This window comes from Malania oleifera, chromosome 12 (genome assembly GCF_029873635.1).
Source record: "Malania oleifera isolate guangnan ecotype guangnan chromosome 12, ASM2987363v1, whole genome shotgun sequence".
NCBI lineage: Eukaryota > Viridiplantae > Streptophyta > Magnoliopsida > Santalales > Ximeniaceae > Malania > Malania oleifera.
The window spans coordinates 79,613,177-79,630,957 of NC_080428.1; the positions used below are offsets into that span (position 1 = coordinate 79,613,177).

General features: G+C 32.8%; 1 protein-coding gene across 1 annotated transcript; it reads right to left on the reverse strand.

Moving 5' to 3' along the window:
- Positions 1-13,226: 13,226 nt before the first annotated feature.
- On the reverse strand, positions 13,227-17,753 carry LOC131144271 (GDSL esterase/lipase At3g26430-like). The gene is made up of 5 exons (XM_058092812.1): positions 17,001-17,753; positions 16,549-16,758; positions 15,339-15,508; positions 14,565-14,835; positions 13,227-13,639 (listed from the first exon to the last, which is right to left on the reverse strand). The coding sequence occupies exons 1-5, from the start codon at positions 17,239-17,241 to the stop codon at positions 13,314-13,316; spliced, it is 1,218 nt and encodes a 405-aa protein (XP_057948795.1). The 5' UTR covers positions 17,242-17,753; the 3' UTR covers positions 13,227-13,313.
- Between the last annotated feature and the right edge of the window lie 28 nt (positions 17,754-17,781).

Genomic DNA, 17,781 nt, shown 5'->3' on the forward strand with positions numbered 1-17,781 from the left:
ATGTGCTAGGAGTCTAAAATTCAAACTTCCAATTTCAATTTATTTGAATTTCAATAAAATATAAAATTATAGGATAAAATATATACTTTTCTCTAATTTTGGCGAAAAAGACTTGAATTTTCAAAAAACCCAATAATATAAACAGATTTTAAAAAGTCTCTCTTAATTTTACCAAAAAGACATATACCCCTCCTTATTTTTGATAAAATGATAATTTTTTTAGGAGCATAAATGTTTTAAAAATTATGAAAATTTTATAAAATTTTTGAAATGTCAAGAGAGGTTTGTGGGATTTTTAAGATTTCAAGGGAGATGTTTTTCCTTTTGTCAAACCTCAAAGATGTCGACGTCTTTTACTGAAACTATATATATATATATATATATATATATAGCATTTAAGAGCATGAATTTTAGACCTTAAATTTAAATTTGAGTAAATTTTGACAAAATTTAATATAATTTTGTATTACATATTTTTCGAATTCATAGACAACCAAATCCAAGACCTCTCCCAATCATAGAGTAAATTTATTTGAAATTCTCAAAATTCAAATTTAAACTACAAATTCATGTTTCCAAGCATTGTTTTTCTAAGTGACTTCAATATTTTAATCCTACATTTTGGGAATCTGAATTTTGAGACTTGAATTTAAAAATTGAACATATTTTAAAATTTAGATCTTGTAAAATAAAGCTCTCAAACACTATCTAGTTTGTGTTTAGGAGAATGAATTTTAAGTTTTGAATTTATATGTATTGGGATAAAATTTAGTATAGTTTGTCTTGGCAAGGAGTAAGAAAAAAGGGAAGGCTCAAAATCATGTGTTCGGGCATGATTTTGATAGAGAAGTAGAGAGTGAGGAGTTCTTGTGTGAAGAAAATGTTGTGGAACCTATGGATTTTTTGGGGCATTTTGGTAGAAGGTGGTAAATTAAGCATGCAAAAAACGTTATACCAACTAGCGTTTTTGGTTAATTATATATATATACTTTGTATGTAACGACTCGAAAAATAATGACATTTAAATAATTAAAAGAGAAGGAAATGGAAACAGAAACAGAAGGAGGCAGCAAACTTCGTTGACGAAAGCTTCACATTCATCGATAACATTGCATTTTGGATATAATAACTTAAGAAATTTTTCAAGCACTCGTCGACGAACACAGGGGTTTCGTTGATGAGGGTTCTTTAGGATCTCGTCGACAAGGTCCCCTCTCGTTGACGCAAAGATACCGAAGGAGAATTTTTGGCAAGTCTGAAATTTGTCGACAAGGGTGCAGATTCGTTGACAAACTTTTTACAGGACTCGTCGATAAGGTGACGTGACTCGTCGACGAATCCCGCAAAATAAATAGCCTTAAATTCAGTTTAATCACAGAAAAATCAATGCAACTTTCCTTTCTCTCTCTCTCTCTCCTACGACCTCTCCTCCATCTCTCTTCGATTTCGGCCCCGTCAGTCGTCGGTTCGACGATCTAAGGCCACCACGACGCTCCTGGTGAAGTTCTCTTCAAGTCTACCGAGGCAGATCATCGGTGGGATCGAGTTGAATTTCTTCCCAGAATCAGGGTAAGACATTTTATTTAGTTTTTGACCTTCTGGTAGTTGTAGGAAATGATGGAGGCAAATAAATAATGATATTCTATTATGGAGAATGTTGTTTTTAGGGTGTTAAGTAGGAAGCCCTGCGGGTATTGAACCAGTATACCATAGGGGCTTTTCAGTAGTCAGGTAAAGGAAACATGTTATGCTAGGAAACTTCATTAGGATTTCAGTACAAAATATAGGTTGTTATCAAATTATTATTTAAATTATATATACGATTTTCAGAGCCTGATTATGATAATATTTATTAGTTTGACTTGAATTGATTAGAGTACAGTATCATATTTATACAGACTATGAATACCGTATTTACAGTTTATGAACAAAAATACCATGATATTTACATGCTTATAGAATAAAGGACTTTTAGCATGCAGTATACTCAGAAAAATATATTTTCAGTAATTTTAGAATAATCAGTTTTTCAGTACCATAACGTCCCAATATTTAGTTATACAGATAACATTCAGTTATACAGAAACCAAATTTTCAGTCAGTTTATTTAGAATTTCAGATAAATTCTATGGGGTGATGGTTATTTTAGAAACCACAATAAAAATAGTATATTACAGATATCAGTTACCTATATAGTATCAGACCCTGATGGATCAGACAGCAGAGCACGGTATCGTAGTTACAGATATTTAGTTCAGAGTGCAACCACTTTACTCAGATAGTAAGTGGTATGGGTCGATCGTGCCCACGTCGGGATAGGCTCTCCATCAAATATGAATTGAGGGGGCCGATCAGACTTTCGGAGTTCAGTTGACTTACCCTGGTTGGCCAGTCAAGATAGGTCCCGCCTTCGGGCCGCACAACCTTGTCATGAGGGGTTAAATCATGATATACAACCATCTAAGGAAATTTCTCAGATATTCTAAGTATTATCAAACTTTTAGGAATAGTAGTATTAATATGAAAAGTAATTTCATACAGATTGACATGTTAAATAATATAGTTAATGGTTTTATTATATGTTATGTAATATCAACATTTTTCAGATTCAATTATTCATATTATTCCTGTATCAGATTATTTTTACCAAACTATAGCTCAGCGGCCACACACTAGTAATAGTATGTTTCGTCTTACTGAGCGTTGGTTCATTTCAGTGTTGAGTTGTTTTTCAGGTGAACTAGTTAGGCGAGCGGAGTAGGCTTGCAAGTAGAGGGGTTGTTGTACTGCCATTTGAGAGTGAGTATTATTTTTGAGTGGCATGTTTTGTAAACCCTTGGTATATGTAAGGGTAGTTTTCGAGAGAACAGTAATGTTTGCATATTGTGGGATGATTTGATATTCTGGTATTGTATTATGTGTGGTTTTATTTTATATGATTAGCCTTCCGCTGTTTAGGTTATTGATTGAATTTAAAACTGAGTAAAAATATTTTATTTTATTAGTAGGTTGTTTCATTGTATAACATTTCTAAACTATTAGGTCATACTGTAATTAAAAAATGCTAGATATGTTAAAAAATGCAAATGAATTAGCGTTTTTTGAAATGGGTTAATTTGAAAAAAAAAAAAAAAAAAAAGTTCAATATGAACTATTTTTAAATATTTTTAATTAAAATAATGTTATTTTTTGGGGGGGGGGGGAAGCGATTAAGCTTAAGGTGACATGTGACAAACACCACGTGGGAGGTGAGGTGTGTGGGGCCCTTTTGGTGATTTGATGTAACATTTTTAAGTGGGTGAGTCTTAAAATGTGTAAACAGGACGTGGGCTAAAGACAATGAGAAGACCAAGAGACACTGCCTTGCTTCAACCAAGGATTGAGATATGGGCCCCTAAATGAGCCGCCATGTGGGCCCAATTCAGACATGTTGGTCGCCCTGCTTTTCATTGCTATTGGCTGCATTCTTGTACTCAAATGCTTGAATTAATTAGAAGTTTGGGAAAAAAATAGGAATGAAATCAGAATGAATATGATTAAATTTATTACTTGATTTGATCCTCCTTTCTATTTAAAATTTTATTTAATTTTTTTCTTATCCATTCCATTTCACATACCAAAAACAATGACCTCCCTTATATATAGAAAAAAAGATGTGTATTATTTATGATGTAGAGGACCCTCATTATAATTACTTAATTTTTAATTTAAGAATAGAAAAGTTCGTGCTCTGCGTTAGAAAAAGAAAGCGTCATGACTTAATAAGTAAATGTGTTGAAGTCGAAATCATATCTTAAAGGGTAAAATCCAGTAATATGATCTCACTTTTCAGAAAATGACACTTCACCTCCTGAATTTTTAAAAACTACCATATAACCTCCTGAGGTTTAATTTTATTGACAAAATGAACATTCCGTTAGTTTATCGTTAAGTTTAGTGAAAAAAATTAAATTTTATTCTTAATAAAAGGTAATTTTACCCTTTCACTTAATTTTAATAAGAAACTAATATTAATTTAATAAATTAAGTTGGACAAGTTGATCGGCTAATTATAATATATTTTGAAAATTAAACTTACAAGTGATTTGAACATTCATGGACTAAGTTGAATCATTTAGTTGACATAAGGTGTAATGATCCCAAAGAAAAATAATACTGAAATAAATAAATAAATAAATATATATATATATATATATATATATATATATATATATATATATATATATATATATATATTGAGAAGTAGACATGTGGAGGACACATGACACCTTGCATACTTTAAAAGATGATAAGGAAACATATGTCCCTTGGTTGAGGGATGGGAGACACATGCCCTCTCGTTAATGTGTCTTATTCTCTCATTAATGTGTATTATCCCTTCACCAATGTGCATTATTCCCTCATTAATGTGTCTTATCCCCTCAGTAATATGTCCTATCCCCTCAACAATGTGGCTTATCCCCTCAATAATATGTCTTATCCCCTCAGTACTATGTCCTATCCCCTCACCAATATGTGTAACGACCCAGAAAATATTCATATTCAAATATTAAAGAGAGAGGAAAATAGATACAGAAACAGAAGGAGGCCGTAGACTTAACATTGCATTTTGGAGATAATATTAAATAAAAATAATTTTAGAAAGTTGCTAAACTTCGTTGACAAACACAGGGTCTCGTCGACGAAGGTCTTCAGAATTTCGTCGACGAACACAAGGTTTTGTCGACGAGAAAATACCGAGAGCGGTTCTGAGGCAGCCTGAATTTCGTCGATGAATATAGCGTCTCGTCGACGAAATCCCCTATTATATATATAAACGGAATCCAGAATTCATTTCATTTTAAAAAGTCTTTCTCTCTCCTCTCTCTCTCCCTACGACTTTCTCTCCCTTCTCTCTTCGTTTCCGGCCCCACCAGTCACCAGATCGACGATCCGAGATTACCACGACGCTCCTGGTGAAATTCCCTACAAGTTTGCCAGAGCGGATCATCGAGAAAACGAAGTTGGATTTCATCCCAAATTCTAGGTAAGGTCTTTTGTTGAGTTTTTGGATTTATGGTAGTTATAAGAAATGGCGTAAGCAAAAAAATAATAATATTTTGTTCTAAGATATTGTGTTTTCAGGAGGTTGATCTAGGAATCCTGCGGGTATAGAGCCAGATTTTTATAGGGGCTTTTTAAAGTTGAGGTAAGGGAAATATGCTATGCTAGGAGTTTTAATAGAGTTAATAGAGATTTCATAAGCATATTTTTATGTCAGTTTATTATACTGTTTTTATAGAAAATGAGCATAAATGTTTGTGTGGCCTAAATAGACTTTTCATGTGAAGAATGAATTTATACAGTTGTTATGAAACATCATACTATACTAAATACAAAGATATAGATAATATATACATTTGATATGTTTTTCCAGCATATGAGATTATACAGAGATAGATTTATATTCGCAGAGAAATGTACATGCATATACAGTTTTATATGAATAGTTCATGAAACGGTTATATACATATATCCAAATACATGTATCCAGATGCTTAGATCAGTATTTTATATTACAGTTTATTACAGAACGGTATATACATATATATAGTGTTATAACATGCTATGTTTTTCCTATTACCATAACATACAGAACACAGATAGAGTATATATACAGAATACACAGATAGATATACAGAGGTAGCATCAAGATGTTTACAGTACAGAAAGACAGAGTTATAGTAATTTTGGGAACACGATGAAAACAGTAAAAGAGTATATATATGTATATAGTATCAGATCCCTAAGGAAAGTTACACAGACAGATATAGATTACAGAGCACGGTACCATTGCTAGATACAAATAGAGTGAACCACATAACTCAGATAGCATGTGGGTACCGTCAGCCGTGCTCAGAGAGTATACAGCTCCCCAGTACACTGGGTTGAGGAGGCCTGTTTGACGAGGTAGTAGCCAGTCCCGAGCTTAGGAGAGGATGCAGTTTGGCCGGGCTAAGGCAGTGTAGAGTATGATGACCTATCTGGAGGGCCGACCAGATAGAGTCCCGCCTACTGGCCGCACAACCCTGTTATGAGGGGTTAAATAATAACGTACAAAGTCCTAGGGATAAAGTACAGATATTTATATATTTACAATTTTACAGTATAGTATGATATTACCAGCATGAAAAGTAGAAAACAAATGATACAATATGTTTTAAATAAAGAAAGAAAGATATGCTTGAAAGATATGATTTATAGATGATTTATTGCATTACAGTTCAGTCATTATTTTAAAAGTATTCTTAACTTAGTTGCCACACACTAGTAATAGCATATTTCCACTTACTGAGCGTCAACTCACCCCTTTATTCTAACATTTTTCAGGTGAGCCAGATAGGTGAGCAGATCAGGCTCGCGGATAGAGAGAGTGTTTGGTCACCCTGGTTATAGGGTGAGTTTTTGGCAGAATTGTATATGTTTTTGGGATAAATGATACTAGAGTGGCATTTTTGTATGGTCTGTATATTCTAAAATCTGGTATTGTACAGTTTATGTATAAATGGTTTCATGATATATGTTTCCGCTGCGTAGGAATGTTTACTGTATATAATATATATATATGATAAGAATTTTGAGGTCGTTACAATATGTCTTATCCCCTCATTAATGTGTCTTATCCTCTCAGTAATGTGTCCTATCCCCTCACTAATATGTCTTATCCCCTTATTAATGTATCTTATTTCCTCAATAATGTGCCCTATCCCCTCACCAATAAGCATTATTCCCTCATTAATGTGTCTTAACCCCTTATTAATGTGTCTTATTCTCTCATTTATGTGCCATAACACATTTTTATATAAAGGGGAGAGGGAAGTCATATGTAGAAATTGCAAGAGGGAGAGAAGGAGAAGGAGAGAAAGTAAGGGAGAAAGAGAGGAAAAGAAGGAAAAAGTGAGAGAAAATAAGAGAGTCTAGAATTTTGAGGATTAGAATTTTGGGTCTCGAGAAATTGTAGCGTGAAGGGTTAAATCAAAGTATGTTTCTATATAAAATTTTAGTGGCATACTTTGATTTTTATTATGGTATAAGTGTTGGGGATCTAGAAGCAACAATCACACCACAAGCAAAAATAAACACTAAGATTTAACGTGGTTTGGTCTAAATTGACCTATGTCCATGGAGCACACCGAATTTCACTGAAATTGGGAGAAAAATACAAAAGAAAGAGGAGGCTCCTGCACTCCACTCAACTCAACTCACTATTTCTCACACCTCTCTCTCTCTCTCTCTCTCTCTCTCTCTCTCTCTCTCTCTCACCTTCAACTTAATTACACTCACATTTTATTTTACACACACACATCTGCATTTATACAGATGGATAGGGATGAATATAAATAGAAGCTGATAATGAGGTTCAATGAGGTAATTTAATGAGATGAGTTGAGATTAGCACCGACACTACAACACATCAAAGTTGGCTCTCCACAACTCATCAAAGTTGTCTCTCTACAACTCATCAAAACTGGCTCTCATTAAGGCTCTTGTTGACTCTATGAGTCTGATCCTGTTTTGCTTATGACAAAATCAATGTTTCTCACCTATGCACTGAACTAAGAGGGGAGGACTTACCAATTTGATCAAAAACTTCCTAGGTGGTCACCCATCCCAAGATTGCTCCAAGCCAAGCATACTTAACTATGGAGTTCTTATGGGAAAGCTCCCAAAAAGAAAGGTGCACTTTGTTGATATGAGTAGTAACATCTAATATTTTAAGTCTTTCATCCATGGGGTATCACATTCTTCCCCACTTATGGAACGCAACCTCCTCATTGCGAACCCACATTTCCAAACCCAGGCGATGTGAATCTCATCACACTTCCAGTTGGGTGTTGGCTCTGATACCATTTGTAACGCCCCAACTTGGGTCTATCAGGGACCACTGCATCTCTCCCCCTCCACTTGGACTAGACAACAGGGGGGCAGGCCTTATCGGACTAATGACTGGCCCCACAAACCAACACGTGTCCTTTTCAGTGTGTTTTGTCCTCACTCACACACTTCTTGAGAAAACTTCCCAGGTGGTTACCCATCCCAAGATTTCTCCAAGCCAAGCACGCTTAACTATGGAGTTCTTATGGGAAAGCTTCCAAAAAGAAAGGTGCACCTTGTTGATATAGGTAGTAACATCTAATTTTTTAAGTCTTTCATCCATAGGGTATCACATATGGTCTGTGATAATGCATTTGCATGCATAATAGGATTTAATGCTGAACAAGACCATAGGGACCGAATGACCTTAGGGCACCCTTTGGTCGACCGACGTTAGGTTTTTGGGCGCACTTGAAAAGATCTTAGGTCCCAACACATATGCACTAATAAATCTCTATTATCATTCAAAATCAGGGGATCAAAATTGAGATAAAATGGACTTAAATTGAAAAGGTTAAGAGGGTTCGGGTGATCGAACCCAAGCCGTGTAAAAAGGCTCGGGTGACCGAACAAATCAACATGTTGACTTGGATTCGGGCGGCCGAACATATTTGACCTCATCTTCCACGGGCAACTAAATCCCTGACCTAACACCTTTTCACCAATCCGGGCGATCGAATTGGCAAGTTTGGGCTACCGAACTTAGCTTCAGGCACCCAAACTGCGGGCAGAAACATTCTGTCTTTTGTTCAGCTGACCGACCCTTACTTCGGGCACCCGAACCTTTAAAAAGTGAATTTTTGAGTTTGTCTATTCGGGCACCCGAACCTCAGACTGGGCACCCGAATCTCGCGAGGTATATTAATTTTTACTAAAAAATTAAAGGCGTTAAACAAGGTTAAAATGTTAAATTTATTTAAAATCTTTTTAATAATGCCCATTGAGTCCCCAACGGTCATCATTTTGCTATTGCCTACATATATCTTCTCATTTGAAAAATTAAGGGTTGATTAGCAAGATCATTAAGGAAAAACTCTCAAATTTTTAAATCTCATTTAGCCCATACTACTTTCATACACTCTTTATTTTGCTATTCCCTTGATAGATCAAGTTCCCATGACTTTATTGAGTGTTTTACATTACTAAAACTATCCTTGCTTATTGATTGCTTATTTTCATTGAGAGTTCTTAGTTAGGGTTTTCCTCCCGATTTAAACAATAAATTTTTGAACGGGAATATCCTTATAGCTAGTGAGTCCTTGTATCTTGATTGCAAGATTCATCAAGCTTGTGAATTTTGATTTGTAAATATATTATTTTACACAAGCTTGCATATTATCTTTGATATTGTTTTTTCCAGTTTCAATCCAAAATATCTATTGTGCTATACATTTAGAATATCCTTGAGATATTTGATTTGGATTGTGTTAAACTTCCTTTGATTATTTGTGTGTTGAATATCTTATCTTGAATCAAAGGTTGAACTCTCACATATACATACACTCACACATCTTAGAGAATTTACATATTGGATCTCACATGAACATTGAATCCATATCATTTGTGAGTGCATATTTGTTTGTGTTGTATATTGAGTACATATCTGTTTTACATGAAAGCATAATCACTGTACCAATCTTATTAAGAAAAATACTGTTGTATTCCAAGCATGGCCTGAGGGGGCGGTAATCCAGTCCGGTAAGGATTGTTTGTAAAGGTTAAGGTCAGCCATGTGCTAATTGACCTGGTTGTTTAGGTGCCGCTCCACTCGTTAAGTGAGCCTTAATGTAATCCTTGTGCAGGTGTGCCAAGGCGGGGAGGTAGGCAGGATTAGCCAAAGCCCGATATCATATTCGGTGTCACTTCTACATTTCCTACATTATATTCTGTTGTCTGCTTGATTTAATTTCCTTACTGAATATACTGCGTATCTAATAGACACAAAATTGCATTGAGTTGAGAAATACTGAAATTGCGTTGTATGCTTTAAATATTGGTAAATATTTCATATCTGCAATTTCATATATATTTAGATTGTCCCTAAGTTGTGTAATTTTGCTGCTAGACTGATTGACTTAGGAAAGAATTTTTAAAATATCAATTTACCCCCGTCTTGGGATTACACCAAAGCTAACAGCTCCGTTTCCATTACAGCTCAATAATAAGCATTATCATAGTGTTCAATTTCTGAATTTTAGAGGTATCCTAAAATGATCTTTTATAATTTTCGAGATTTATATTTTGAACCTTATCGGAATATTGAGTGTCTAAAAGATGAGGATTTCTTTGGAGCCGAGGTTATACTAAAAAATTTTGAAACTTGGTGGACTGCTAGTTAATATATTAATATTCTTGAGAATTAAATTTCAGAATTTTCTAAAATCATTTGATATGGTTTTTGATTTTTTGAAACTACAATTGGTATGTTGTAAGTATGATGTTAGAGTTACAACCACACTTAGGTTCCAAATTTATTTTACAACTTCTACTTCAAATCTGACTACAAAATTTGGTAGGCTGAAATATAACATATATAGGAACGAATGGATTTAATTTGGTGATTTTTGAAACTTGAGAAGATGACTTTTTGATTTTTTAAAGTAAGTGTTGAATTCTGGTATGCCCAGTTCAATTAGCATAACTAAAAGTCAACTTCAAGAAAATCAAGTTTAGTGACCAAACGATGTTGTATGGATACAAAATTTGTCTCTAAATTCTAAGGATAAAAAGAAGATCATTTTGAGATAAGTCTCATACTTTTCTGAATAGCGGTTTATTAAATACAATCGATTTTAGAATTAGACCTTTGGGCAGGTTCAAAGCAAAATTATAATTCATTTTCTAAATCATGGATTTGTGGTTATTTTGCGATAAGTTAAAGATTTAATAGAAAGTTTTCAAATCCAGAGGAGATTAAGGTAAGTAGGTTTGATTATGTCAGTTTTTTATAAAATATACCTGAATTTATTTTTTAAAAAAATATTTTAATTCTTTCGGGTAATTTACAACATTATGATGTTCTATTAAAAATAAATACTTTCAGCACAAAAATCGTGTGACATGAGCTTATTTTTATTAAAGTGCATTACATGTTTTATGAAACAATGAACAATGATGATATTTTTATGATACTATTTTTATTACACGATTTATATATTAGTATATTTTAAAACACTTATGGCTTAGAGATTATAAAGTTACAAATGCTCAATACCGTAACTTACAGTTTACATTTAGAGAGAGTGCGCACACACTATTCTACAAAGTGATTTTCAGAGCAGTGGATTTCTCTCGAGTGCACGCCTGGTTCCGAACCAGAACTTAATAGGGAAAATCTCCCTTGCAGTTTACAGTTAAAGTTTGACTTAGTTTGGTTGGCCGTCGGCTAAGTTTGGTCTTCGGATTGCACAATCTTGTCATGGGGGGAAACATGATCCACATTTTACAGGCCTAAGAGATATTTTACAAAACAAGTATCTAAGAAAGTATATATATAAGTATTACAATTATATTTTATTGTTTTAAAAAGCAGTTACAGTTTACAGCTAATAGTACAGTATACAGTTACAAATGTTATAACTATAGCTTGATGGGAATAATTTCATGCATAAATTTATAAATATTTTAGAGCTTTACAAATGTAGTTTTAAAACTATAATATTAAATGTTAACTGTACAGTAAAATTCATCATAACTACACACTGATATAATCTTTCATACTTACTTATCGTTGTCTCACCCAATTATTCTCCTACCTTACGGAAACTTTGAGGAGCGTATTGAGAATTAAGTTTAGCAAGCACATGGGCGGGATTAGAAAGAGTAGTTTAGAATAAATACTAGTATAGTACTAGCTGGAAAGACTTTTATGTTTTGGTATTTTGGAGAATGTTAATTTTGACGTTGGAGATACTACTATAATGCAATTATTTAGTACTCTGGTATAAAAGTTTATAAGTTTTTATTTACTTCCGCTATTTCTATTTCTTATGTCACTTGTGCAATTATTATAGGAAGTCGCACCTTAGATTCTATAGGTTTGGGGTGTGACATAAGCATACCAATATAATTAAATTATTATTTTAAAAAAATTAAAAATTATGAAAAATAAATAATACAAATAATTCAAAAAATACTTAAATAACTATATTGTTACAAAATATTTGCTACATACATTTCATGAAAATAAAATGACTAAATATATCCTTAACAAACCAAACATAGTTTAAAAGGTTGATTTGCTATAATATAACAATTTGAATAAAATCATGAAAATTTAGGTAAATTGTCTCATACAATGGTCAACCAATCAATATAAATTTGAGTTTTTTTTTTTAATCCATTTAACATTCTTATTTTACACGTAAAAGAACTAACATCCCATTTTATTTATAAGGAATGAGTTTTGAAGTTTTATTTTATATTCTTTTAACACTATGTTTAATAAGTTACTTGAATTTAAAAATATTGAACTATGTTTTTTACTTATTTTACGATTTGTTTAATCATTAATTTTTTTTATAGAAATTACATCTAATAAATATTTTGTAACATTATAATTACTAGGTATTTTTATGATTTATTAGTAATTTTTATTTTTTCATATATTGTTTAAAAATTTAAAATAATGATTTTTTTTTTTTTTTACTATGATAATGTCAATTGGTTGATTTAAAGTGATTGGATTGGATATACCAGTTAATTTCAGAATCAATTAGGTATTCAAATCGTTTAGTTAGTTTTCAAGATATTATGCTGATCAATTTTTAAAAATTTAATTTATTGAATATGTTTCATTTTTAAAATATCATTTTATTGAGGTTAAAGTTATTTTTTTTCACATATAAATAACAGTTGACTAACAGATAACTAATAAAAGGTTCATTATGTCAATAAAATTAAATCTTAGGGGATTCTTTGATAGTTTGTGAAAACACAAGGGGCGGAGTGTCATTTTGAGAAAACTGGAAAGTTGTTGCTGGATTTTTCCTTATCTCAAATCATGAGATTTTTGGCATAAAATTATAAAATTCTATTAAACAAAATAAAAATATTTAAGTCTTTAAGATAAGGTATCAGCTCATTTTATAAATTCCGAGACGATTGTTAGTAATAAGTAAATCCTAAAATGGAATTGAGGCTAATGGTTAGGAAAATAAAATCATTAGATGTGGTGTGTTATTTAATTGACTGTGTATTTACTTATTGACAAAATGCGTATTAAATGGTGAAAAAAAATATCATAATGTGCAAATTTCTCAATGTGAAAGTTAAAATCATAGTAGTATTAAATGGATGACAACACAAAATTATTTTTAATAGAATTCAAGTGTTGAATTTTATTAGGAATGCTTTTACGGATCCATTAAATCAAACTTGAGGTTATTTTCTGAATTTGGTCAAACCCTAGACATGGTGGGTATGGGTTGGGTATGGGTATGGGTATGGGTATGGGTATGGGTATGGGAATGGGCATGGCAGGCCATGTTCAATGGGATTGGAGGGTCCGAATAGGAGCCGCCCGCTATTTGATGGAAGATCCATTTGTTGGCGGCCTGGGTGAAATGGACCCCATCCCAGATAATCTTGACGGACGGATCCTTGCAGGATTTACCCACCATCACTTCTTTCCCACGCACTTTCAACTTCCCGCCGCACCCCACGTGCCTGTTGTAATTGTACTTCCCCCCGTGCCCGCAACATGCCACCAAGGGTTCCTTAAACCCTGTTCCCAAACAATCCAACCAACCAACATATTATAGTTAATAAAATTAAGATTTATGTCTGCAGATTTTAAATCTTACATTGGAATTTCCACAGTAAATAAAGTCTGAACAAATATAAATTTAAAGTTTGATCTTTAAACTATAATAGTTATATTCAAACCTTTGAGAAGTGAATAAAAGGGTAGAAGGACGAACTAATTATTCTTGTGAATTAATCTATTGCACAAAGAACTTAGAACGCTATTATTTAAAAAATAATAATAATTGTATTGGAGAGTATGAGTTTCAAGTTTTAAATTTGTATTTTTATAGATTTTAAAAAAACTTAATACATTTATACAAAATTATGTAAATTTAAAGTTAAAATTTATAAGTTTGTACATCTAATGACCTCTATTAAGGTTTCAAAATATTCAAGAACCCGTTGACTTTCCCTCAGGCTTGGTAAAAAGACATTAATCACCTTCCTTAAGGTTTCAAGGATCTCTCCTTAGGTTTTGAGAATTTCAAGGACTTATTTTGAAGTTTGTCAAAAAGACACAAATCTTCTTTTGTATTTTTTTAAAAAATAATTTTTTTTTAGAAAAGGTCTATGTCTTTTTGACAAATTTCAAGGAAGGTATTGGACATTTTTGAAACCTCAGGAGTCTCTGTCTTTTTGTCAAATCTCAGAAGAGGTGAATGTTTTTTATCATTTGAATTTATACTATTTTAAACATAATAAAATGCGTATCAAATTTTTTATTTTAGAAAAATATAAGTATAATATTTAAATGTATAATTATTAAAATTATAATTACTTAAAAACTTTAATAAACACGGCATAATATAAGAAAATTTCCTAAGCATTTTGGAGTAATTTTCTAAAAAAAAAAAATAAGAAGGATTAATAAGGAGAAAGAGCCCAAGAGTAAGAGGGCATACCGAACTTCTTGGCTTTGCTAATGAGGGAGTACTTGACGGAATAAACATCGACGTACGTGATCGCAACCCGAGGGAGTTCCTTCCGCAGATGCTCCACTGTCTTCTTCAATCTACTGTTAAAGTATTGTGCCACATCATTGAATGGGCTCGCACATCCTACAGCATCCACTTGTCCTGCTGTGATTGGAAAACGGTCCAAAACATACGGTAGGCACCCGACAGGGCCCGTGTTGTGCATCCAGAAGAATCTACCTCCTTGATCATAGATGAACTGTTCCACCAACCAAACCCCGCGTGATTCTTTTAAGTGATTGAGTGATTAGGGTTAATAAAATTAATTGATTTCCCCAAATCTTGTATCAAGTATCCGGGAATCGACCCTAATGAGAAAAAAATTAAGTCCTCCGTCCTCCCATTCAATGAAAGTAAATTGAACACTAGGTCCTATCCCAGTATTTATGAGGCTTATCATATTACATATCATTATTTACTGTATTTTCATTATATGAGAGGATAAGACAACATTAGTTCTTATGGAAGGCCTATTTTTTTCTTGTCCCCAACATGCACATTTTTCTAAAATTAGGAGCTCCTCTTGGGATGCAAAATATCAAAATTTTAAGATATGTTTGATATATAAGAAAAAATAATAGAACAAAATCGTGCAAAATGAAATGAATTTAATCATTTAATTTTTTCAAATTCTTTATTTAAAATTTGATCTCATTATGTTTCGTTTTACAAATTAAATATGGTTTAGAATTAGTGCCTCACCTTAATGATGGTTGAGAACTGATCCAATACATCAGGGACGTATGCTTTAACTTCATTGGTCGACATGTTGAGTTTATACCCAGCTGTGAGATCGTTTTGGCCTATGTCAAAGGTGTATAAGGCACCAGAGAAATCTTCCTTCTTAGGCAAGAGTTCCCGAAACACTCCCCCTATCATTTAATTCCATGGAAAAAAGGAAAAAAATCAGAGCCGTTGATATGTAAGATCATGGTAGATGACGAAATGGGCTAAAATAGGTATATCGTAGGTCAATAATGTATATCAAACTTTAACATTCTTCTGCTGGACCTCCTATTAACCAGCTCTAATAACATGATAGTATGTATATCAAACTTTAATAACATTAATTGTTTGAAAAAATAATTTTATTTTTTTATTTAACTTTTAAAATAATTATAAAAAATATCAAAGGAGTGCACTCATTTAATGCATCCTCAATTTGGGTTTGAATTAAAGAAATATGTTAACTCTATAATCAGAGAGGTTTTGGACTTGGAGTTTTATTAAATTTGGATACAGATATAATATAAAGTTGTACTGAAATTTTTCTAAATTCATATAAATTTAAATTCAAAGTCAGAAATCATGCTCTGTAGTGTAATTTTTTTAAAATTTATTAAAAATTAAATTTTAAAAAAATAAAAAAAAATGTTCTAAAATTAAATGGACTTATGATGATATTTAAGTAAATTCCACACTAAAATTTAGATTTATATATAAAAAACGTAGTTTTAGTAATATTATTGTGTATTACAACTTTAAATATTAAATATAATATTTGATAAAAATAATTATCTTTTCTGAGATTTGACAAAAAGGTACGATCTTAATATTTTTTATAAAATTTCTTTAAAGTTTTAAAAGTTTATTTCTTTAAAAAAAATTGTTAAAAATATATAGACTATTTTTATATTTTATAAGAAGACAAATTTTTTAAGGAGGTGTAAGAATTTTAAAAATTAAATATTAAAAAAAAATTATGCGAAACTTAAAATTTCAAAAAAGCCTATAAAAATTTTAAAATCTTAACAAAGATTTTTTTTTGGGGGTCAAATCTCAAAAAGAAAGTAAATACCTTTTATACTTTTAATATTTTATAATTTGTAAATCCAAAATCTTACATTCCTTTTCAAATATTTCTCAGTGTAAAAAGTGAGATGAAATATTTGATAGGTGAGATGAATGTTACCTCGGGATCGGACGATCTGAGATCGGCGGTGGAAGTCGTTGAACTGGTTGAACTGGACGTTGAGGGAGATTGGGCTGAAACCGCTCTGAGAGAGGGTGGTGTTTTGGGGTCGGACGGTGGAGCCGGCGGTGGCGAAGTTGGCGCCGTGGCTGAAGTTGGAGCCCACCGCATCCAGGAACGCGCTCAGGTACGGCAGTCCTAGGTTTTCCGCTGATCAAATCAGAATCATTTTATCAATGGACGGTCAGATGAGGTTGTCGGTAAAGCGGGTCCACAGCGCAGCTGTGGTTGTTACTATAAAATTATTATTTCAAAATAAACAATATTATAATCTCCAATGATAATTAATATGGATAATTTTAGAAAACAGATATTTTTACTTCAACCAAAATATATAAAGCTGTCAATATATTTTAATTATTGAGAGGATCAATTAAGAGGGGAGGACTTACCAATGAAGTCAATAATGAGACGGCCATCGGAGTAGCGGCCGGCGGGCCCATGGAAGAAAGACTCTCCGTTGGGCGGAGGCGCCTGGCCGAAAGCCGCAGACAAGCCGCCAGTGTCGGAATTTGAGTCCCCGAAGTTGAATATCGCCGGAAATTCACACCGTCCGCCGCCTACTGTAGTACTCGTGGCTAAAGCTGCCGAAACTAATACCGTTAACGCCGTCAGAACCCACCGGGACTCCATGGTTAGCGTCAGACTCCAGAGAGCGAGAGAAAGAAACTGTGAAGAGAGAAGAGCGAGAGCCTTGGCGAGTTACGTTAGTAGGGGGAGAAGAAGCCCCAAAATGGTAATGTGACGTGGCAAGTCTACCTTAAAGCATGTGCTAGGAGTCTAAAATTCAAACTTCCAATTTCAATTTATTTGAATTTCAATCAAATATAAAAGTATAGTATAAAATATATACACTTTACCTTAAATTTGGGGGGAAAAAAAACTTGAAAATTGTACAGCCTGTCCTTAAATTTGGCAAAAAGACTTAATCTTATAATAAGGTTACATTAACATAGACAATTTACTTAAGGCGGAGAATGAAAATGGAAGTAAATTGTCAAAAGAAAATAATCAATTTTGTAATACTTAATCTAGTATAACAAAATTAGTGTTTTGCGAATCATAGGACATTATTTGTTGGATCCAAGGTCATGGATCATGGGGAATTCTTGGGCCTCACAGCCCAGTAGACAAGGCCTTAGTCGTTCTGTAATTTTGCTTACAAAATATTTA

What these genes read in the sequence shown, in the direction of transcription:
- LOC131144271 (XM_058092812.1), bottom strand. Translation starts at nt 17,241, where the DNA reads ATGGAGTCCCGGTGGGTTCTGACGGCGTTAACGGTATTAGTTTCGGCA. An exon ending in AGTTCTCAACCATCATTAAG is followed by an intron (nt 14,836 to 15,338) that starts GTGAGGCACTAA and finishes TTGGTGGAACAG; the next exon opens with TTCATCTATGATCAAGGAGG. An exon ending in TAGCAAAGCCAAGAAGTTCG is followed by an intron (nt 13,640 to 14,564) that starts GTATGCCCTCTT and finishes GTTTGGGAACAG; the next exon opens with GGTTTAAGGAACCCTTGGTG.